Here is a 25,789-nt window from a genome sequence, read left to right on the forward strand (position 1 = left end):
TTTCAAAAAAATCATCATCATCATTATAAAGAGAAAGAAAAAAAAACCGATTAAAGTCGAAATAGCCGGCCAACAAATTATTTTTAAAAAAATGCAATACAGTGAAGCCAACATTTCTTTTGGCCAATTTTGCAAAAAAAAAAAAGAAAAACATTTTTCCACCATTCAACCATTGTGTTGTATTAATCATCATCATTCGCTTATCAAAAAAGAAGGAAAAAGAATTCATTTTTTGTTTCATAAAGAAAAATTTCTTTCTTTCCTTTTTCTTTTCTGAAATAAATTTAGCAACTATAATCTTATTATTATCATCATCATCATTAGTATTATTTACTATAGATGGATGTGTGATGGCCAAACAAAACAAAAAAAATTGGCTAAAATGTTTTGGTGTCCAAATGTAAAATGAAGAATTTCGATTTCAAAAATTAAAGAAAGTTTCATTTTCTTCCCCTGCTTGCTTTCAATTCTTGTTCAAATTGCCCAATTTTTTACTATTTTTCGACCGCATTTCAGTTTCTTTCCGATTTTTTTTTTGTTGAAAAAATAAAAAATTCGTTACAATTTTTTTATAGAAGTCAATCTAGACTGTAGAAATCGTACAATAACATTCGTACAAAGTCAAAAGAACCAATAATTTTAGCATCATCATTTTAACTAGAAAAAAAACAACAAAAAATCTATCTACCACTACTATTTTTATTACATCCATAATACAAGAAAACTATTAGTTTCATAAAACAAGAATGAAAGAAAGAAAATTCAAAGAATCGCAATTTGAACTTACAACAACAACAAACCCATAACAACAACAACAACAATTCTATCGAATGTTATATGTGTGTTTCTGTGTAAGTATAGTCAGTTCAGTAAGTCTATATTTTCTTCTTTTTTTTACATCCCTCAATCAGAATTTTTATTCTCTATGTGTGTTTCTTATGTAATAGATAAGAATATATTAGAAACAACAACTAGGGGAAAAAATGGTAATGGAATTCGAAGCAAGGTAATGTTAGTTGTAGTTGGTATACTAAGGGAAAGGATGGGGGAAAAAAATACATAAAGATAGAATCTAATGGTTTAGTCATTTATTTTATTACAATAATATTTAGAATGATGATGATGATGATGATATACCCCCTTGTGAAACAAATAGCCATACAAAAAAAAACAATAATAATAAAGAACCAGAGGAAAAAAAATGGTGTAATAATAATAAATAAACCAAATGAACAAACGGTATGTCATATCAGAATCCATATTGATATATCCGTATATGGTACATTGAGAACAACAACAGAAAAAATGTGGAATGTATCCAAAAAAAATGAATTAAGAAAACTACTGATTTTGTTATATTTCTTCATTGTTTTGTTTTACTCTTTTTTTTTCTCTCTGCTGTTGCTGTTTTGTTGTTTGACTTTCTAAACATTCCATTTTTATTTGAAACAAACAAGTCAAAATACTGAACAAGATAATAATAATAATAAGAATTTTTGTAAAGAATGTAAGAAGCTTTATTCTGTCTGTTTGTTTGTATGTTATTGTTGTTATTGTTAATAATAATAATATTCTGCTGTTCATCATTTGAACAACAGAATAACAATATGAAAACGTGAAATATGAATATTTTTCTTTTTTTTTCATTAAAAAAACTCAAATATGAATTTTCTTTCATTTTCATTTTCGTTTTTTTTATGTTGAAAATTTTACAAACATCATAGACAAATTGTATATGATTGAACAAAAGGAAATCGACACCCCAAACCAAAAAAACGAAATTATTTTCTGAATGAAAATCAAATAGAAAAACAATCTGAAAGTAGAGAGAGAGAAAACGTGGAAACAAAACAAAAAATCTCATTTTGTCACTTTCACCCGACCATTTTTTTTCTTTCTTTCTCATTCGCACAATGTTGGTGTTTATTTTTTGTTTTCCTTTCTTTCTTTGACGCCATTCTTTTTTTTTTCTCCAAAAGAATTGATATTATTTTTCATAAAGAAGAAAAAATTTCATAAAAAAAATTCTGCCGAAAACACACATACACACACAATATCCGTCCAACACAACACAAACATAACGGAACAAAACAAAACAAAACGAAAAAAAATTCCTGCAGAATCAAATGAAAGTGAAAAAAACAAACAGAAAAAAAAGGCAGAAATGAAAAAGTAAATTAAAAATATATAATACACACAGAAAAATGAAACGTAAAATAGTTCGATTTTTTGCCAAAAAACCATAACATTTTTGGGTTTTAACGTCATCCACAAAATGTTATGGTTTTTTTCCTCAATATTTTATGGAAAACTGAAATCGTGAAATATTAGGATTTTTTTCCAGAATATTTCATGATTTTTTGCCAATCTTATACTCAGCCCAAACATTTCATGGATTTTTTGTTTTGCCCAAACATTTCATGGATTTTTCTGCTAGCCTCAATATTTCATGGATTTTTCTGCTAGCCTCAATATTTCATGGATTTTTCTGCTAGCCTCAATATTTCATGGATTTTTTCACCAGCCTCAATATTTCATGAAAAATTTCTGGACTTAGAAAAAATTTTAAAATCTTAATTTTCATTTTTTGGATTTATCAAAATTTCATAATAAAATATGTACGATTTGAAAAAATATGTTAACTGAATGACACTCGGCCAAATATATCGCGTTTGCAATGAATTTGCGAAGTTGGATCTACAAAAAAAATGATAGATTTGAAACCACGTTTCAATGAGAATGGAATCCTATCTCCCGGACAGAATAATCATACAGACAAAATGGATGTTTCCTAACCAAATTTTTTTCAATGGGGCTAAAGAAGAAGGTATTGGATTGGATCTTCCTTCATTTGTCTACGATGAGTTCCACTCGAATTGACTAATATCTAATTTGGTTTAAAAATATGAAGGGGACAGATGTGGCAATTTGTTCATGAAGCCAAAACTAGTGGCTGTTGTCATTCGGTGGCTTCGTAAACAACTTATAACCTAAAATTGCTTTTGAATATCTGATTGGATTCATGATCGATTCATGAAAAGATTTGGTAAATCGATGTTTGTTCGATTTAGCCATAACAATTGAACTTGAAATTTGAAACAATTCGTTAACATTCGAAACATTGTTAATAATTCAATTAAACAAATGAAATAATTCGAATCCAGCATTTTTGTTTTTAAACGAAGTTTTTGTTTTTCGTTTGCCATTTGACTATTTTTCGAATCAGAAATATTATTTTGTGTAACAGCTTAAAGCATCGAAAAAACAATAGAAAGCGTTGTGGCTGGATAAGGAAATCTCCAACGGTCGAGCGAGAAATCGGAAGCGATACGGAACTCAAGCAAGCATCAGTAGTGAACTGAGGGCAACCAAGGAAGATTCATCCATTCATGATAAATTATTAGAAATCACATAGCCATGATTTGAGCGATAATCTGGAAAATAAAGCAAACAAATCGGAGAATTTTAATCTATCCTTGGCCAATAATCTTAATTATTTTATTCACTGATTAACTTGTTTACTTTTTGTTTATGAATTTAAAAAATGATCTTTATGCCACCTTAGTCGGCTAAATTTATCTTTTCTTTTCTCTTTTATTTCGCATTTTTTTGTAAATAAAAATATTTTTAACCAGAATATTTCATGGATTTTTTGCCCAAAAATATTCAGTCTTTTTCCAGAATATTTCATGGATTTTTGTCCAAAAATATTCAGTCTTTTTCCAGAATATTTCATGGATTTTTCCAAGAAATATTAGGTCTTTTCCAGAATATTTCATGATTTTTTGGCCACAAATATTTGAGTTTTTTGCCTCAATATTTCATGGATTTTGCCCAGAAATACAAAAAAAAGAAAAAAAAACGTAACATTTTGTGGATGACGTTAAAACCCAAAAATGTTATGGATTTTGCCGTATATTTTACGACTTTATTTTTCTGTGTGTATGATGATGATCGACAATCGAAAACTTTCTCATTCTTTGCTTTATTTATTTTTTTTTTTTTTTGGTACACTATTTTTCTTGATTCTTGATTCTTTAATTCTCTTTTTCCCGATGTGTGAAAATACTTTTTTTCATTTCATTTCATTTGCCTTGTTGTTTTTTCCGGTCGTAGCAAAGAAATAAACTAATAATTCTGTTGTTGTTGTTGTTGTTAAAATTGAACTTTTCAACAACAACAACGACAGAATTTTAAACGGCTAGAAAAAAAACAACAACAAAAAATTCTTTCATCGCACTCAAATGATAACTAAAGATAATTTTAATTTGTTTTTCGTAAGATCTTTAAAATGTGTGTACGCTATCTCTCTCTGTGTGTGTATATATAAGAAATGAATTTTATTTGAAACACACACCGGATAAATCGATGTTTGTTTTGTTTTTGTTTTTGTTTGTCGATCAATGTGGAATTGTTGAAAAAAAAAATCCAATTACGTTGAGTTGTGAGAAAAAAAAACAAGGAAATTTTGAAGTGTTTATCGTCGTTGATGTCGATGTTGAGCAAATTGATTTCGAATGAAATTCTTTACCGAAAATAATGATGATTAGTAGGCGGTAAAAGTGTTAGTAAGTTGTTTGATGATGTTAGTGTTTTGCTTGTTTTGTTTGTTTGTTTGTTTGAATGACTTATAATGATGATGATGATGATATTGGATTAATGATTAACCAAAAGGGGAAATGAAAAAAAAAGAAAATGGGCGCGTTACGATTTCATCATCGTTTCAATAGTGTTGTACGTTAAAATAGACGCCCGTAACAAAAATGTTCATCGAAATCGAATGTGTCGATGTGTTTGATGTGTTTATCATCATCAACAACGAAGAAGAAAACATGAAAAACAACACAAATTGGCCATATTTGAAAGGAGAAAACCAAAATAATTAAGAAACGATACAACTTTTACACACCCACATAACCAGAAACAAGAAACAAGAATAAAAGAAACGTAATAGATTCTTGAATCAATCATTGATGTATTGCAGAATATCGAAACCGGTATCAAACACAGAATTATTATCACATTTAAATCAAATTAAATGAATCAAATGAATCATCATCGAAAAAATTGGTTCAACAATGATAACACTTTTTTTTGGTGTATTATGGATCTTTAAACAAACAAACAAACAATAATATAACGGACAGAGCACTTAATAAATTAAATACACAGATGATAATAATGATAATAACAACGACAACAACAACAACAAAACACGAATAATATTGGCCATCACAAACATTGCACAAATTACATAATCATCAACATCAACACACAAACAAACATAAAAACATCAATGAACACACACATCATTTATAATAGAAAAATAGATCAAACAAACCAAGAAAAAACAAAAACACAAACATTGCACATAAATTTGTTGGATCAACATTTGAAAACGAATAAGAAGAAGAAACTGTAGAAGAAGAACAGAATCGTCATTCATTTCATTCATTGATGTTTGAAAGAAAGAAAGGAAGAAAGAAAGGAAAAAGATTTACTTATTTAACCTTATTTTCGCTTGGATTGATTAAGTGTTTTGATTCATTTTTTTTTCTCCATTGAAAATAAATTGATTGTGAAAAAAATTGATTTTTTTTCTTTCAAAAATTTGAATCGCTTCTTTCAATGATGAAATCATAGATTACAAATGTTGATGAAATATTTTTGTGTGTGTTTTTGTTTGTTCACTACTCACTTACACAAAAAACAACGAATTGATAATTAATTAAATTTTTTCTTCTTGTTTCTTGATTCAAAACATTCTTGAATTTGGATCATGAATTTTCAGGTTGGTTGTCGTTTGCACATTGTTATGAAATTCCATATGAAAACATTTTCAAATGAATTGTAATAATAATAATCTTCTGGCTGAATGTCCTGAAGCTAAAATTTCTGGGAGAGAGATAGAGAAAGAGATAGTAAAAGAAAAACAAAACAAGAATAAATATTACAATTACAATGAATGTTTGAATTCAACAACAACAAAAAAATAATAATTATCATCATTGTTATCATCAATTGATTTTGGCAGTTGTTTTTGCCAAAAGTAAAAAAAAAATTTTTGACAAAGAATTTTTTTCAAACCCGAATCGAATGACAAATGATGACCGGAATGAAAATGATAGGAATTTTTTTTTTGTTGTTGCTGCTGGAAACATCATCATCATCATCAATGAATAATGAAACATTAACGAATAATGACAACTATGACTATATGAAGCCAATAATAATCGAAAGAAATAAAAGTCTAACATAACAACAACAACAACAAAAAACCAAGCTTCATTCACATACTGACAACTGACCAACGACCAACGAAAAAAAGAAACGAATTTGCCCATCATTTTGTTTTGGCTATTTTCACCTCATCTTACTTTAACTTTTAGCTATAGTGTAATAATATGTGTCGATGTCAGCTTCAATTTGGATCGAATTGAATCAATTAAGTTCAACAACAACAACAACAGCAAGAATGAATGAATGAATGAATGAAGACGACATCAAACGAACAACAAAGAATTTTGTTGTTGTTTTTCTTTCTATTGGGACCAAACAAAAAAAAAGAAAGAAAGAATTCCAGTACTAAGTTTATTGCATTTTTTTGTTTCATTTGAGTTGCATGGTTGTTGTTCTATATTTTCATTCTATGGTTTTTTCTTGCTGTAGAATTTATCTTGACCGGCTATATCTATCCATCTATCTATTCATGATTCAAAAATATCTCAATCTTCAATCTATCCTTGTGTGTGTGTGTGTGTATTATGTCATTTCTCATTTCTTCTGGGTTCTCTCGATCTGTATCGGTGTGTGTGTATGTGTTTCTGGTTCAAATCAAAAGAAACGATCCTTATTGAAAATACAAAGAAGAGAAAGAAGAAAAAGAATACCATACAGAATCGAATGATGATCAACAAAATTGGCTAGATCAAATGAACAAATAAAATACAAAAAAAGAGAAAGAGAAAAAGAGAAAAAATTGGCAATCCAATCTCTATGGCCATTTGATATTACCACTATTTTGACCTAAATGATGATGACTACTTTTTTTTTGTTATTCCAAACAACAACAACAACAACAAAAAAAAAATTTTATCTATTTTTCTATATAAATAAATAAATCCCTAATCAGTAAAAAAAAACTGAGTCAAATTAGCATTCATATATGATTATGATGATGGCCTCTATATGATTATCATCATCATCATCGATAAATGGGTGACAGATTTTTTTCCTTCATCATCATCATTGTTGTTGTTGTCGCTAGTCTTTTGTTGATTCCATATCACATTATTATCATTGAACTTTGTTGTTGTTGTTGTTGTTATGATGTAAAGATTGGATGCACGATGATCAAACGATAACAACAACAACAACAAGGAACTATGGAAAAAAAACTAACAAACTTGATGATAATCGATTGATTGAATGGACGAATGAGAACAAACACACAATGTGACAAAAAAAAACTATTTCAACATAATTGAAACTAGCTAATTTTATCTTTTTTTGTTTTCTTTAGCAAATTATATTCAATTTGTTGGCCTGATGATTATTCAATTTTATTTTAGCATCATTTTTTTTTTTTGGTTGAAAATACGTGGCTACTGATCATCATTATCATTTTTATGATTATTATTATTATTACTGGTTGTTATTTGAAGTTGAATTTATTCTGAATAGTAATTTCATTGAAAGATAAGATGCTGTACGAACAAACGGAAAGAAAAATTAAACAAATGTTAGATTACAAAGATGTGTGGAGAGAGAGAAAACGATGCTTCTGATGATGATTATGATGATTATGAACGAAAATAAACTTAAAGATAAAGATAAAGAGGAAGGTTTGCCCGAAAATCACGAACATGAAGAAACTAGAAAAAAAAAGAAAAGAAAAGAAATGTGTCGAGTATTTTTTTACTATACTGTGTGGTATAGGCAACTGCTGGAATGAGAAGCAACAACAACAACAACAACAACAAAAAACGATGAAGGAACGGAAGATGATTTCACGAATCTTACTAATGATCCAGAAATGATCCTTCCAGAATCAAGAAAGAAAAAAAAATGATCCAAACGAACCAAAAAAAGAATGATGATTATATAAGAAAGGCAACAAAAAAAAAACATCAAAAAAATGTTCTCTGTATGTCTGACTGTCTGTATTCTATTTTGCTTTCATTTTTTTCTGCTTTCTTTTTGTTTTGTTTCGGTTCCAAGACCCAAGACATGATTTGTTTTTTTTCTACTAAGCTTTGGGCAACAAATAAAGAGAGAGAGAGAGAGAGAGTGAAAGCAAGAAAAATGAAACACAATGAAATCAGAACAGAGAAGAAAGAATGAGAGGAATGAATTCTTGTTTTATGAAAGATTGATAATGATAAAGATTTTCATATATTTTTTTTAAATGTGAATTTGAGCAGAACAATGATGATGATTATTATTTAAATGAATTTTTTTTTCATTGTTCTCTGCTTTGATAATTGACATTACATTACAACAGTTGAAAATTGAAAAAAATTTTCTTCTCAAAATTCAAATTCATGAAATCTATTCATGATTCGGGACGATTTGTTGTTTGGATCACGAATGTTTCGTGTTCAAAAAATTTGAAAGTGAAGAAAAGTTTCAAATCGATTTGTTCTTGTTTTGATCACTTGTTTTTTTCCGGTTGTTCAAAAGTCAGAAAAACAAACAAAAAAAAAATCGATTGATGTTAACAAGATGCAATGCAATGAATGAATGATGTTCACGTTTCTTTTCTCAAATTTCTTCTTTAAAAAAAAAAACATTTCATTAGTGAATCACTACAGAAGAAGAATCATCATCATCATATTCACTATTGGTGTGACTTTTTTTTTTGTAGAAAAAATTGATGATGCTTTTTTCGAGAAAGAAAAAATCGATGACAATTGAAATTCAATAGTCTATTTATGTGTGTGTGTGTGTGTGTGTGTGGGTGGATGAATTTTTTCACTTTTTTTTCCTTTTTCAACAACAAAACACACACACACACAATCATTTAACAAATTGTTCAATAATTATTATCAAATTACAAGTGAAAAAAAATAAGGAAGACATTAATGATGATGATGATGATTTGTAAAATTCGAAAAGAATTCAATGATTTTGTCTGACTTGAACGACAACGACGAAGATTTTTATTTGCTTTTTATCATTCAAAAAAACACAATTTGCACACCTATGCACCACACACACACACAGACATTTGTGTAGAAAATACAACAAACGAAATTCTGATTCTTGATATACCAAATGAGAAAAAATTCACATCACCATTGTATATCGCGCGCGCAATTCCATTTCCAAATTCATTTTTTTTTTGTTGTTCACAACAACCATAAGAATCGGATGCATAGATTTTTCTTGTTTTCGAACCAGCACACACAAACACACACACATAACAGACTTTTCTTCAAATAAAATTCCGATGCTGTGAATTTATGAATTCACAAAAATAGCGGCCTCAATGATCATAGATGTTGTTGTTGATGATGATGATGCAAACAACGGTAGTAGCATTTATTGAATAAAATAGTAGACTGTAGTGGCAAAAGAATTTAATGATCATCAAAAGAATAATAATAATAATAATAAAGATGCGGCGCTTCTGTTCTCCTTATTCTTTTCAATAAAAGAAAAATTCCTATGATGCGCAAGTCTTCAACCAGCAGCTAACCAAAAAAAAAAAAGCAAATTCCGATGCACAATGTTGTTTGGATTCTTTGCCACTCCACTTTTTTTTTCTGGGGTAATCATCATTAATGATATTTGTACAAGGCCATTTTCAGCAAAAAAAAAACCGATTTTTTTATCATCATCATCATAACATTTTCGAATGCTTCTAGCTTTTTTCATTATTATTCTCGTTTTCAAAAAAAAAAAAAAAATAACAGGGAGAAAACAAAAACATCATCAATCGAAAATCGCATCCAATGGCCAACCCAAGAAAAAAAAATATATATCCAACAACAACAACCAGTAAGCCAAAAAAAATAACATAACTAGCCAATACTGTTTGTGTGTGTGTGTGTGTAAGAATCTAATGTCTTTTCACTGTTGGCATCTGTATCTTTCTATCTATTTTTGCATGTGTATGTATGTCTGGTTGAAAAAAAAATTTATTTCCGCACTATCCGCATTTGCTGGTTCTTGTTGGATCGATTCTGTCCAAATCGTATTTCTCATTTTCTATTTATCTCGTTTTGTTGTTGTTTTTTTCACTTTGTGTCTTCTGTTATCGTCGCTGTTGTTGTTGGTCGGTTTGGTTTGGTTTTGTACGATTTGTTCTCTTCTAGATTCTTGTTGTTGTTATATTTACCCAATATGTATGTCTATTTTGGTTAATGTCGATAGTGGCCATTTAAACAAATAGTTATTGTACCAAAAAAAAAAAAAAAAAAATATATGTATGAGACACATAAAAAAAATCTATTGCATCCTCAATATAGAGAATATATGAAGATTATGTGTGTGTGTGTGTATCTAAGTTCCACATTTTTAATGTGTTCAATGTTCTTATAAAATACACACACACAGAATATAGTGAAAGAAAAAAAAATTCATATATAAAAAATGGGGCAAATCAAAAAAAAAAAAAAAAATAATAATATCATCAACAACCAAGTAATGTCATCATCATCATCATCATTATTATCATCATATATTTTCGAGAATAACGATTTACAATTTTTTTTTCTTTCTTTCTTTCTTTTGGTACAATAACAATATATTTTTAAAAAAAACCGATTCAAACATTGTTTCTGCGTTTAGCATTTTGAAGATTTTCGATTCTTCATGATGACAATTTTCATTTTCATTTTTTTTGCTGCTTTCATGTTTGACTTTTTTTTCTCCCTTCTTCATCCTCTCTATATTCCTTTTATTTATTTGCATCGACCATCATCCACATGGCCCACATCCACATCACCATCGTCATTATCATTGTGTGTGTAGAAATAGGCAAACTATTTAAACAATAATAATAACGTTACTGATAGATAAACTATGTTGTTGTTGCTGTTTTTTTCGATTACTTTTTTCAGTTGTTGTTGTTGTTGTCTACTATAGTATAAACATATGGATTTTTTTTCTATTGACAATGTTTATATTCGTTTACAACAACAACAACAACAACAAGAATCAAGAAAAACACAAATCTAAAATTATAATTTATATAGCCCATTTAGTTATATTATTTGTATATAACTGGAAATAATAATAATAATAATAATAATTTTGTTTTTTAACCCAAAGTGTAAAACAAGGCAAAAAAAAAACGAGAGATAATTCTGTCGGCCGGAATTTATTTTCATTGATAAAAATAGCAGTAGTAAAATTACTGAGATAGTGGTAGTGGTGGTGGTTGGTGGTTGTTGGTTGTTTTTTCGAGAATTAATATCTTGTTTTTTTTTATTTCTAGTATACAATAATTTTGTGTGCGAAATATTTAAATAATAATAATAATATAAAAAATACAGAATACAGAATCGGTGATTAAATTCTTTGATTTTTTTTTTCGTTTGTTGTTGTTGTTGTTGTTGAATGAATGCCAAGAATGAAGAATGATGAAGAAAAATAACGAAAAAGAAAAAATGTATAATCTTTACAATGATTTCTTTTCTTTTTCTTCTTTTACATACATTTTTTTTCACAAGATTTCAGATGCCAAATAGTTTTATTTTTTTACTTTTTTTTCGTTCAGTCGGAAGAGAATTTATTATTATTGAGATTGTGAAATGTAGATTATTATTGTTCATCATGTCATGACTATCATCATTTTTTTTTTTCTTCTTTTTCTCCGATAAATTTTCTTTTCCACTTGATGTTTATGATGATGATGATCATCATCATAATCATAATAGTATGATTCATTTACAATGAATGCATGTCATACATGTCTTTGCAAAAGAGAGTGTAAATCCAAGTCTTTTATAGTTTGAAAATGATTGGCCTTGCTTTCCAAGTATGTGATATGGCTTGATGATGATGATGATGATGGTGATGGCAATGGTAACCACAATTGTATACGAATTACTCGTTAATTTTAACTTCAAGAAAATAAATTGAATGTATGGAACGACCAAGTGGGGGGGGGAAATTGTATCAAACCATTCCATGATGATGATGGTTCCATTATCCCATAATGTTCTGTTGAAAAAAAAGTTTTTTCTACAGAATCAGTGAGTGAAAGTGAGAGATGGACAACAACGAAAAAAAAATTTCAAAGTTTTCAATCAATATGATGTGTTGGCCAAACTTTTTTTGTTGTTGTTGTTGTTGTTGGTCTATTTGGGTTGATTTCATCATCAGCATCAATTCATCTTATTACCCACACAAACAATGTAATCCATAATTTTTTTTTTTCTTTTCCTTTTTACCAAAATATCCAATCGAAATCAAATAAGCCGATTACATTTTTTGGTGTGTGTTTTTGTGTGTGTGTGTTTGGAGTACTTTAATGTTATTGTAAAGAAAAATGATGATACTATTTTGAAAAAAATAGATCTTTGATATATATCAGAAACAGAATCATTAAAGTGATGTGATGACCATCCTGTTTTTTTGATCATAGTGCTGGCTTTTTTCTCTGTGTTTTTCTTTGTGTATTTCATATTTAAGAATGATTTAGCTGATGATAGCAATTTTCTTTTCTTTCTGGTTTCTTCTTATCTTCCTGTTCTGTTCTGTTATTTTTTTGTTACTTAATTTCAGAAGCAATGAAAATCTTTTCTTTTTTTCATTCGAAACATTGATCATTTCCGTTGAAAAAAAAGGTAAATTCTTGATTAATTTCAAAAGAAGGAAAATCCAATTTTAAAAAATGGCCATTTTACAAATCAATTTCAAGGTATTAGAATTCTTTCGAATTTGTATCTGTATTTGATAAATTTTTCCTTGACTGAAAAAAAAGTTTTTCCCAATTTCCAACCATCATCAATAAAAGTAAATTCTTTTTTTGGAATATTTTCATTCAATACAAATTCGATCTATTGGTTATCGAATGAATAAATGAATGAATGAATGAATGAATGAACTGAAATATTCAAATTAATACCTTTGATGTTATATGATAAAATCTTCTTCTTTTTTTTTTGTTCATTATTCTTTTCACAAATGATTCTTTTCATAATGGCCAAAGCCAAAGCAAAAAAAAAAAAAGTTTTTTTTCCTTCAATGAATTGAATTGAAATATATTTATCAGCTACGAAGCTTTTTTTTCTTCTCTTCATGTATATAAAAGATCATAGATAGGCTTGAAAAGATTGTATGTATTATTTAATGTCTATTTTTTTCTCTCTCTTTATTCATTCAAATTTGCTGGCTGCTTTTTTTGTTGTTGTTGTTGTTGCATTCATTGAACAAATTACCGTCGTTCTTCTTCTTCTTCTTCTTCTTTTTTCGGTAATATGTATTCAATACTTTTCAGAAGAAGAAGAAGAAAAAAACTTTAGATTAATGGATAGATAGACATGGTAATTTAATGATATCATGAAATCATGAAAGATCTTTACCCCGAACCGAACCGAACCGAACCAAACAAAGAGAAGTAAAGAGTTGATTTTCATTCAAAAAAAAAACATTCTATGATGCACCCACACACACATACATAATTTCCCAGATACAATAAAGAATGAATGAATATTGGAAAGGGAGAAAAAAAGAAAAAAAGTTACGACAAAATCAATATTATAAGTATGGTTGAGAGAGAGAGAGACAAAAGATGAATGATTTATATACATGAATTTTTTTTTTTTTTTTTGAATCCAAAGATTGTTGTCTTATGGTTTTTTTCATTCTTTCTTTCTTTCTATTCTTGCTTACTTATTATTCTTCTTTTTTTGTTTTGTTTCTGGAAAACAGTGAAAATCTTTAACCTTGAAGTAAATTATATGTACTCCCCGATAGAAAATATTCAGCCATTTTTTTGTTCATTTGTCTACCAATGTGGATAATGTGGTTTTCTGGAAAATGAAGAAAAAAAAAATTGATCAAAAGTTTTTTTTATTTTCGCTTGGTTCATGATTGCCAAGATCAATATTTTTTTTGAAGAAGAAGAAGGATATAATCACCCAAAGAAGAAGAATGAAATGAAAAAAATAAATCAAAAGTAGAAAAAGTTTTCTATTAATTTTTTTTTTTGAACCCTGGAAAAATACCGAACCAATGATTATTTTTTTTCTGCAATGATGATGATTATGTAGAGAATCTAATAGTGAATCAAGAGAATGAACCCGAAGCAAACAAAACAAAAGAAGATTTTCATTTTCTACAGAATCTACAAACTAAATCGGTTAGTAATAGTTAGTTATTATATAGATAGAGAAAGAGAGAGAATGATTGCATGAAATGCCGGGATGTTTTTTGGAAATTCTCAAATTTCCCGAATTTTTTTGTTTGTTTGTTTGAATCATTCATTGAATGAATGAATGAATGAATGCAAATAATGATGATGATGATGATTAAACCAATTTTCAAAGCTGAATAATGCTTTGAACCAGAATTTCGTTAACAAAATAACACTAGGTCTACTTTTGTTTTGTTTAGCATACATGATGCCAAATCTATTTTATTTTGTTGTTGTTGATTTTCCCATAGTCCATACTGGCTTGTTGTTTTGTTGTTTTCGTTTTTTTTAATTATGATGATGATCCTATTATATCATAGTTTTTTTTATATATTTCATTTTGTTTCACGGTACAATTCAATTGATCCATATGATATCAAATCATTTCTGTAATTTTCATATTTTTTTATTTAGTTCAGTTTAAAATCTTTTCATTTCTGGTCATTAAAATCATCATTTTGTGTAAAATGTGTTGTAACCCAAAAAAAAAAACAAATATACCATGAATACTCTAGAATATTCCCAATTGAAACCGGTGTCATTCATTCAGTTTTTGTATTGAATTAATTGTCATTCACATTTGAAATTATTATCATTTTTCTATTTGCATTTTCGTGGGTAATAAAAAAAAATAAAAAAATACCCAAACAAAATCCGAATAAATTATACTGAATTGAAAATAAACATGATGATAAACAACAACAACAACAACAACCAACAACACTACATTTGGAAACAAAATTCTCAATAGGTTCAACAACAACAACAACAAAAAACTTTCCCGAATTCCGGGTATTTGGTTGTTGTTGTTGTTGTTGTTATATGTTTGTGATAATGCTGATTTCAAAATCAAGCAAAGGAACAAAAAAAAATTTGCTTGTTGTCGTCGGGTTTGTTACCGGCTTGTTCATTACTATACTATATACACAATTCACAAAAGTATTCTCGGGTACGGCAAGAAAAAAAAAAGTTTCGAAAAACAACATTGTCAATTTTATATATATATTATTTGGTGATATTGTGTGTTGTTGCATGTTGATTATGAAATCTAAAGTTAATGAGCTGAATAAATTATTATTGTGTCCGTAGTCGTCCGTAATATTCTCTGGTCAAAACAAAAACAAAAAAAATCTTCAATATTTAATAGCCATTTACACATACACACACACACACACAAATGTCCATGCAAGTAACATAAATGATTCTAAAACTTATTATCATCATCATCAGTCGAGAACTTTTTTCTTCATCAACGGATGCAAACATCTATGATGTGTGGATTTGGTCAGGCTAATTTGTTCAAATGACAAACAAAATTTTGTTTTTCTTGTGTTTCCTAATTTTTCTTTTGTTGATTTTTTGTTAATTTTTTCATAGGAAAAAAAATACTCATTTGACATTTGAAAATTTGAAAATCAAAAAAAAACAACAACAAAAAAAAAAATTCAAACAGAAAAATTCTCCAGAGAAATCTGTCAGAATGTCGATCAAATATTTTTCTCTCGTTTCTCTCCCCTTTCCATTATTATATTGAAAATCTGATTTTGACTGAAAAAAATAATTCTCTCTTCAATTTGTATTATAATGAAATAATAATGAGAATTTCTTTTTTTCATTCCAAACAAAATAATAATAAATCCAAAAGATAAATCTGTTGAGAGTTGTTGTTTGATTTCCCCACCAATTCAAACCGAATTGAGAATATGTATTGTGAACAACCACGAAAAGTCTGATAAAAATTTGCATCAACTGTGCTCTTTAAAATTACATTGATGGTGTCGAAATTTTTTTTGTTTAAAATTCATTTTTTTATCTTATGATAGAATCGGTGTCTTAGGAGAAAATTTTCGGCATTTTGTTTCCAAAGAAATTATCTTCTTTGATTTTTTTTTGGCAAATTTGGCTTATTTTCTAGTGCAAATTTCTTATTGCCTGATAAATGATGTGATTATTCGATTTTTCTTTTCTTTTGAATCATCATCATACGATTAGACATTTTTTGTTTGGCTTACCTAATCATCAAACTTTGTTACCAATGAGCAAAGTATCAAAACCAAATGGAAAGGAAAACTTTCAATTTTTTTTCAATTTTATTGAGCAAGAAAACAGATAGATTTTTATTTGATTATAATAATGAAAAATAAATTTAATTTGGTAAATTTAAAGATAAAAATATTAAATAAGAAATATCAAAAAAATATTTATATAAATATCACAAACAAAAAAAATCACCGAGAGATCTACTAATTACAAATTATCATATATCATATCAATTATTAATCAGGCCGTTTAGGAAATTGAATTTGACTAATTTCGTTTTCGTCATCACCATCGTCATGATTCTTCATTTCACCAAATAATTGTCTATTGTTTTTTCACTTTTTTGGGTATTTTTGCTTTTGTAATTTTTGTTTTGTTTGCAACAAATTCATCAACAATTTTTGTATATTGTTCTGGATATTTTTTATAGATAAGTACATGTAATGCATCATGCCAACAATGTAATTCAGAATTTTCTGGATTTCTTGATTTCCATCCATTATATATTTCAATATTATGTGTAATACTACTGACAACATCAGCTTTTGAATGTAGAATGCATCCTGTTTGTTTGAAGAGAAGAGTATAAACAAAAAAAAAATTTGTATTTAAAATTTGTTATTTGTGGTTTTTTTTCACACATTTATTTACCTGGTAATTTTGATTCATTTGCAAACATAAGATCCTGTACTTTAATATAACGATCATATGTAAATGATTTTGTTAATTTTAAAAATTTATCAATAGTTTTTTCCAACATTGGTTGAAATATTGGATGATTTGTTATGGCTTTTGATGCACCTGGTGGACAATCCTGTGCATATACTAATGAATCAACAATTATACCTTTAAGTGATTCATAGATATGACGTATTCGTTCATTTTTATCTTTATTTTCTTTTAAATAAAGAAAAATTTCACCCATTTGATATCCACCAACAGAAAATCCATGTATGAGTATTTCATCATAGACAAGATGATGATTAGCCAAAAAATTAATCATTGTTTCAGCATTTCTACGGCCACCAATTTTTGGTAATAATAAATGCATTGGTAATGTTCGTACTGAAAGTATATCAAAACCACGTTCAAACCAAAATTCACGATATTTTTCCATATGAATTTCTTTTGCTTCTAACCAACCAAAAAACAATAACAATGGACGTTTGGATAATTGTCGAGTTTTGGTTATAGCCAAATTTTGTGTTTGATCTTCATCACTATTTGGACAATAACGCATAACAATATTTGATGGTAATTGAATTTTTTTCTCTGTTTTAGTTCTTGAATCAATATTTCTTGATAATGGTATGGCAACAGGTGATTTCAATATAGCCTAAAATTTAAAAAAAAGAAGAAAAATTAACATCTTTGTCTGCTAAAGGAATTATTTATTTAAATTACCTCAAAATGTTTTTCATTATAACTTTGTCGATTAACATTCGAAACAACATTCAATACACGATTTGATTTTACATACGATGATTTTGATCGATTCATTTGTATCATTACAACAAATGAAGTAGGAATTTTTTGATTGACCATCATAAATTGATCAGATGATGATGTGATGGCCATTTTCATCATTGATGATAATAAAGTTCGTTGTTGTTGTTGATATCGATACATTTTTGTTTTCTTTTTTGTTTAATTGTAGATTTCAAAATTTAGAATTAATTTTGCACACAAACAAACATTCACTAAATCACCGGATCAAAATATGGATCAAATCACCGAGTTTTATACTCAAAAAAAATTTTCAGCTGTCAATTATTTCTGTTCGAGAACATATCGAACGAGAGAGAGAGAGAGAAAGAGAAAAAAACTAACAAACTTTTTTTTTTTAATCACACTCTTTTCACATGTGATTGTCATTCGATTGGGAGGAGTGTATGTTTTTTCTGTTTGGTTGGTAGTTATCATCATGTAATAATAATATAAACATATATCCTCATCATCAACATAATCATTTTACATCTATTGAATCCATGTGATAATTATTATCAAACAATTTTAAGTATGTGGGGATGAAGAAGGGGGCCAAAAAAAATCGATGATGATGATGAAAATGATTATTATTATGGGTTCATGTTGATGATGATGATGATAATAATCATTTTTAATCGTATGTCGGCATTGAATTTTGCCACGAAGTCATAACATGATGATAATGATGATAATGGGTAGTGGTATTAGTTGGTCAAAATATTCATCATCATCATCATACAGAAGAAGAATATTTATCTAAACAAATGATAAAGAGAGAGAAAATGAAAATGAAGATGATGAAAAAAAACCGGTATCACAAGTTCTCTGAATCAAACAAACAAACAAATTCATTATATGAGGAAAATTGATTCAAAAACAATTCAATAATAATCATTATCGATCACATCGATCATGTGTAATACGTGTGTGTTTATCACTCTGTTTACAAGTGAATACGGTTAGGTTGGTTGGAAACACTCACATGGAAACAAGCAACAAGGATTGTTTTTTTGGAGTGATGGGTGAAATAAAGGAAAAAAAAGATGTTTTTGGGGAAGAGAAAACCGGATTTTTTTTTGCCTAGCTGTTGTTATTGTTGTCGTTGCCAAACCACAATGAGAAAAAGAAAGAAAGAAAGAAAAAAAAACAAACTAACTAATTCAAATTATCTAATCATTGTGTTGGTTAGTTAGGGGTTTGATCATCATCATCATCATCCGCACCATCATGATGTATTTTTTTTCTGGTTGTTGGCAAACGAACAGAAAAACAAAAAACAAAAATCTCATAATGATTATGCGGATGACGACAAATAATTAAACAATCCTTGTTTTTGTTGTTGAACTTTGCCGTTAAGGTACATTAAATGTTTTCGATTTTTTTTTTGATGATGATGAGGATGATGATGATTAACCACCACTACTAAACAAAAAAAACAACATCGAACAATCGAATGATTTTAATATTGTTTCGAATCATCATCTGTATTCTGATAATCTGGAAATGACATGTTTCTCTCTCCCACTCTCTCTCTCTCTCTCTTATTTCATTTTATTGTTTTGTTTTGGTCATTGTTTTGGTCATTTTGTTTTGATTGCAAACAAACACACATTACATGACCGGATATTACAACATATATATCCTTGTTGTTTTAGTTTATTGTAAAAATTTGTTTTTTTTTCTTCATAAATTAATGTTTCCGCATCCTGTATTAACGAGGTTTTTTCTTTCTCTATTGAAAGAAAGAATATTTTTTAACACGCGAACATTCCCGGGTTTTTTTTTCGATTTGATTTGATTTGATATAATGTACCTAGCACATTATAAATATATCAAATACATTAAATCAAACAGTTCGAAGAAATCATATCTAACACAACCCTAAAAATATCAAATATCAAAAAAAAAAATGATTTGTTTTCAAATTAGGATCGAAAAAATGTCCTAAATTTTTTTTCGATTGAGATTTTGATTTGTGTGTTTTACCCATCACATATATTGAGGGTAAGAGGTGTGTGTGTTTGGTTGGGTGAAAATAGATTATCAATTCATTTCCCTATTTTTTGTTCTCGTTTTTTTTTTGCAATAAAAGTTTTATAATTTTGTGAGTGCATGATGTACATTTTTTCTCGTTACAAGTATCAATTTCTATAGAAAAAAAAATTGTAATTTTAATCTGTACTTTTCCTTTGATCAATTTTTTACAATGTTGTTGTTGTTGTTGTTGTAAGTACGTACATCCAATAAAATTAACAACAACAAAATTCAAATTCACGCGATTTATTTTTCTGTGGATTTGTTTTCATAAATTTGATTGATTGATTGATTCGATTTGATTTCAAATCAATTATAAATCAATGTACTTTTTTTTCTTATTTGTTCTTTTTTCATTTATCATTTATCAATGGGTAACAATCTCTTTTTTCACTTAACATAATTGTAATTATTAAAAATAGAAAAAAAAAGATCAATCGGAACAAAAAGAAAAAAAAATTTTGTACATACATTCATTGATGATGATGATAATGATAATGAGAATGGTGTTCATTCAGCAATTATTTTTTCTTTTGAAATTTCAAAAAAAAAAAATTATATTTTCATAAAAATTGGTTAAAATTCTTTTTTTGTTGAATAAGAAAACTTTTTTTTCGTCAATAATAAAGTGCTCAATTTCTGCAGAATGGAAAAAAATTGTGTCTTATCTAATTCATTTGAAAATTATGATTTTATAATTTGTTTGATGCTTTGGGGCTTTCGAGAAATCTCATTTTATTTTTTTTTCAATTCGAATGCCAAAAACAATTTCATTGAGCCAATTTCGAACGTTTTTGTATGTACGAACTTGTGCTGCCATCCTTTGGAATTTTTTATTTTTTTTTGTTACCTTTTGTTCGATTCGAACGTTTACAACAAAAAAAAACGAAAAAAAATGGAAAAAATAATAATAACCATTATGATGATAATGATGATGATGAACACAAGAATTCTTTGCCAAAAATATTCTATATTCCAACGATTGTATCCATATTCTAGCGACGATGGAATTTGAGAATACACGTATAATGATTATTATTATTATTATTATTATTATCGTTGGAATTCTCATTTTCAAATATGAATTTTTCTTTTTTCGTTTTGTTAAAACAACATCATTCTTATTCTTCCCAAAGTCTATAACCATGGTAAATAATAATAATAATAATAATAAAATAAAAATGAAATAATACAATTTTATATCCATCCATCCATCCATCCATCTATTTATTACGAAATATTTTCTTCCAGATAAAATTCTTTCAAGAGTTTTCTTCATTTTATTGGTATCTATCTATCCAATTTTTTTCTCCGAGTTTTAGTTTTGGCCTCATCACGAACATTATCCGTATACAACAACAACAAAAAAAAAGTGAACGAAATTGAATATGAAGATTTCAGGAATGAGCAACGAAAAACCATTTTATCGAGAGAAAAAAAATGAATCGAACAATAGCAAAAAAAAAAACAAAATTTTTGTCTAAAAAATTGTGTTATTTGTGATTCTTGGATTTCATCATCATCATCATCATTGAAGGCAACAACAACAAAAATGTTTGAAATGTTATCCACCATAATAATGTTGTGTGTTTGTGTTATTCAAATGTGAATCTTTCAAACATTTCAATTCAATAATTGTATAGTGATTCTCATAAATATTTTTTTTTTTATTTTTGCAATATGAGTACCGTTAACACTGATAATATAAAGAAGAAAAATAATAATGGTAAAAAAATTCTTCCCGAAAATGATTCCATAAACTTTTCTCTATTGGTTTTGTGAGTTGTAGAGGGGAAGGAAGATGATAGTTTGTTGTTGTTGTAGTTGATGTTGTTTTTTTTTTGATTTGGGGTAAAAGCAAATAATAATAAAAAACAATCGATATCCAGCCATACATTAAAATCCTAAATTTTTAATGTTCACACAAACAAACACAAAAAACACACACGTTCGACAATTAGCTTGTTTGGCACGTATCACTACTATATCATCAATTTACTTTTTTTTTTTTTGTTTGGTTATTTGTTTCCGTTTTTTTTCTTGTTCATTCTTTCAATTCATTTTGGAAATTTTCTTCGGGTTTTTTCATAATAAAAACACACACACGAATATATATAAAATTTATGGCTACAATCGTGATTTGGATCAATGTTTCTGTTGGATTCACATTTATATTCGATACAAAATACTAATGCGATAACACCATCATCATCATCATCATCAAGGGGTTCTCTTTGCACCAAGACATTGAAATATAACATCAATCTCTTCGAAGAAACTTTATTTCTTTTCTTTTTTTTTTATATGTTTTGAAGAAATTTATTTTCAACAAAAAAAAATTCCATTTGTAAAAATCTTGTCAATTTGTTTTTTTCCACTGATACGATTTGCTCAATGTGCGGATTTAATGTTTTTTTTTTTTTTTTGGAATTTTTTATTTTTCACTTGGATATGACTGGGATCCCATATGGATCATTGCTGATGTTGCTGCAGATGCTGTGTGTGTTTGTATCGGATTCAATTGGATCAGTCGAATCGAGATTGATTGATGCTGTCTATTGAATCAGTTTATTTATATTTTTTTTTTTAAAGTTTAGTTTAGTTAGTTAGTTATTCTTTGGTTTTTTTTTCGAAAACTGATGATGATGATAATGATGATGGCGGTGGTCCTGGTGTATTCTCTATTTTTTTTTTTTTGTTTTGGGTAGGATTGATAAATTGTTGGAACGGTCGAATGTATGGGGGATAAACACTCCTTACTCACAACCATAAAAAATAAAAATAAACAACTTGAAAATTAACAAACTTTGTACTTTGATACCAAAAGACCCAAGAGAAATGGTACCGGAATTTAGTTTTATTTATTTATTTTGTTTTTTTTTCGCGAAAGAAATCGAAATAAACAACCAACCAAATAATAATAATAAAGAATCGACAACAACAACAACAACAACAACAAAAAAACCGATCACGGATTGTAAATTCAATTCGATTTAACAACAACAACAAAAACAAAGATTGGAGTAAACATGTTAAGAATATACAGTGTTAAATTATCAAGAACCCGATAATCACTATTTTCACATACATAGTCACAGTGACGGTGAAAATGGTTGAAAATAATAATAAATGTTTACGGAACTCAAAAAAAAAAAAAAACAAAAACAAAAAAACAAAACAGGAAAAAATTACATTGCACTCATTGCACATTGATTACATCGTTCGTATAGCGCTAAGTCCTGATGAATTATGAACCATGTTTATCTTGGATTTTTGTTGTTGTTGTTGTTGATTATAGTTAGTGTCCGAACAACTAACCAACCAGAAAAACAAAAACAAAAAACTTCATCAATTCTCATGGATTCTCTTGAATAACTATAAATTTAAATTTTGTTGTTGTTGTTTTTTTTTTTTTGCTTTTCAAAATTAATTTTCATTAAATTCTTCTTCTTTTTTTCCTATAGGAACAAAAAAAAAAAAAATTTCAATTACCATCATTTATCAACAGCGAAAACACAGTGTGCGAAATATTGAATTAGAATTTGTTGTTGTTGTTGTTGTTGTACACCTGATATGAATCAATCGATCAAACTATTTGGATGTAATGAACATTGACAACAACAACAACAAAAATGAAATTGTAAATTTGAAAACTGAATTTTTAAAATTTAAAAAACGAAAACAATATCACGCAATAATGCAATTGGTCAGAGAAATTTTCCCGAGACAAAACTGAGATAACTGAGACAATTTTACTGGGAAATATTTTTCAAATTGAATGCAAGAAAAAAAAACAGACAAAATTATTGTTTTGGTAAATAAAGTTCAATCGAAATGATATTCTACAAAGTGAAATCAAAATCTTATTCTTTAAATGGTAGTCATATCATCATCATCATCATCAAAAAAAAGCCGGCAGCAATGACAACAACAACAAAAAAACGATTATCATCAAGTTACAACAATCGATTGGAATGTTTCAAAATCATCATCATCATCATCGTTTCAGAAGATTCATTTTCAACAATATGAACATATTTTTTTCTGGTTTGTTTGCTACCTCTATATTAAATTATTGTTGTAATCGAAATTCCAATCCAGCAACAAACAAACAACAACAACAGAAAAGTATTTCTGGAATTTTTTTATTTAAAAGGATAAGGGGATGGGGAAATCTATGTACCTTTTGTTGTATTTCGTGATTTAGATTTAATTAGATCAAACATTTGTAAAGTTAATGTTAACATTTAATGTTGTTTCATTCATTGTCATCTGAATTTTGGATATTTTTTTTTTTTTGACGTCAACAACGATTATTATCGTTTCGTTCTTGTCATTTGAAACATGATGATGATGAAACAATTTCGAAATTTGAACAACAATTTTATTGACCATATTTACATCGAATATAATTATCATCATCGATGATAATGATGTAACCAATGGTCAAACAAATCAAGAATAGTAAATGTAACAACATCAACAACAAACGAAAGAATCTTGAAAATTTTCTCCAAATCGATTCAATCGAGAAAAAAAAAATTTTCCATTAACCATTTTTATTCATATTTTTGTTGTTGTTGTTGACATAATCACATCACATCATTCAATGATGATGATGATGTGATGATAAAATAAAATTTATTACAACATAAAACAAAATGATGTTGTTAGTGAACAACAATAACAAAATCAAATTTTGTATTTTTCTTTTATTCAATCATTTATAATAAAAATGAAAAAAAAATTGAACAAAACGATAGAAAAATATGTACCGATTGTCCAATGAAATGGAATAAATTCAATCAAACAACTTTTTCTTCTTCTTCTTCTTCTTCTTTGTCCAAAAGATGCAAAAGCATTGGTCATTCTTTTTTCTTTTCGTTTTTTTGGACGAAGAATTTCTGATCCAAAAAAACTTTTCTCTCTCAATCACTCACTCACTCATTTTTCTTTCATTCACCAAATCGGTTTCGTTTAGAAGAAAATGAAAAATATTTTTTTATTTTATTTTTCCTAAATTTAATTTCACACTCCTCAATCATCATCATCATCAATGGTGGTTCCATTATTTTCGGTTAAGTACCCGAAATATAGAGAAAATTGCCGGGCACATCAATTGTCCGAACCACCAGAATCTTATGTGTGTGTGTGTGTTTTATTTCATTTTTTCACTAACAAACCAAACCAGCCAGCAGCAGAACCGTAATCATTCTTTGTGTGTGTGAAATAAATTAAATTCTTATCAACAAAAACTGTTTTCTCGTTGTTGTTCGTTTTTTAAAAAATCGTTTCTCTTTTTCTTGTTTAACTCATTTCTTTTGTTTTCCCAAAAGTCTTCAAAAACCATCATCATCAAGGTTTTTTTTGTTGTCATTGTTGTTTCGTTTACAGTCGATTTTTTCTCTCCCTCTCTCGTAAAACAAATGATTCTCGCTTCACAATTTTATTGATGAACGCCAAAAAAAAAGTGCAAAATTGTTTTGCAGGCAAAGAATTTCAACCGAAAAAAACAAAAACATTTTGTATCGACATTTACCATCATCCAGTATGTTCAATGTTGAAAAACGGAAAACAAATTACTTTTTTGAAAAAAAAAGTTTTAAAAATCTTTAATGTTCTGTTTTGCTTTTGCTGCTGTTTGCTATCGTAATCTTACATGATTCGATTTTAAAATCCGTTTTTCAAGTCAAGTAACAAAAAAAAAAAAAACATTTCCATAACCTTCAACTGTTTTCTGTTCGTTAATTATATTTGCTACTTGCGATGTTTTGTTTTTGTTTTGTTTTTTCATGATCCAAATCATCATCCATCACTTTCAATGATGAATGATGATATTGTCTTCTTTTTTCTTATTTA

General features: G+C 27.8%; 2 protein-coding genes and 1 long non-coding RNA gene across 4 annotated transcripts in view; 1 reads left to right on the forward strand and 2 right to left on the reverse strand.

Moving 5' to 3' along the window:
- Positions 1-5,474, reverse strand: part of LOC113797486 (uncharacterized) — a 77,301-nt gene extending 71,827 nt beyond the window's left edge. For both annotated transcript variants that reach the window (XM_075824872.1, XM_075824870.1), the window contains exon 1: positions 4,358-5,474. The gene's annotated coding sequence lies outside the window, so the exon portion shown is untranslated. The remainder of the gene's footprint in view (positions 1-4,357) is intronic.
- An 11,069-nt stretch (positions 5,475-16,543) lies between these two features.
- On the reverse strand, positions 16,544-18,661 carry LOC113797395 (uncharacterized). Its single transcript, XM_027347760.2, has 3 exons — positions 17,813-18,661; positions 17,060-17,744; positions 16,544-16,971 (listed from the first exon to the last, which is right to left on the reverse strand). The coding sequence occupies exons 1-3, from the start codon at positions 18,035-18,037 to the stop codon at positions 16,733-16,735; spliced, it is 1,149 nt and encodes a 382-aa protein (XP_027203561.1). The 5' UTR covers positions 18,038-18,661; the 3' UTR covers positions 16,544-16,732.
- Positions 18,662-20,637: 1,976 nt separating this feature from the next.
- On the forward strand, positions 20,638-23,828 carry LOC142646241 (uncharacterized). The gene is made up of 2 exons (XR_012847208.1): positions 20,638-21,078; positions 21,182-23,828. It is a non-coding gene; the product is annotated as an uncharacterized LOC142646241 (long non-coding RNA).
- The last annotated feature ends 1,961 nt before the right edge of the window (positions 23,829-25,789 follow it).

The sequence above is a fragment of the Dermatophagoides pteronyssinus genome, unplaced genomic scaffold (assembly GCF_027571235.1).
Source record: "Dermatophagoides pteronyssinus isolate colony J.1.1.1.1 unplaced genomic scaffold, Derpt_VIB-CSIC_2022.12 sq0002, whole genome shotgun sequence".
NCBI classification, from domain to species: Eukaryota; Metazoa; Arthropoda; class Arachnida; order Sarcoptiformes; family Pyroglyphidae; genus Dermatophagoides; species Dermatophagoides pteronyssinus.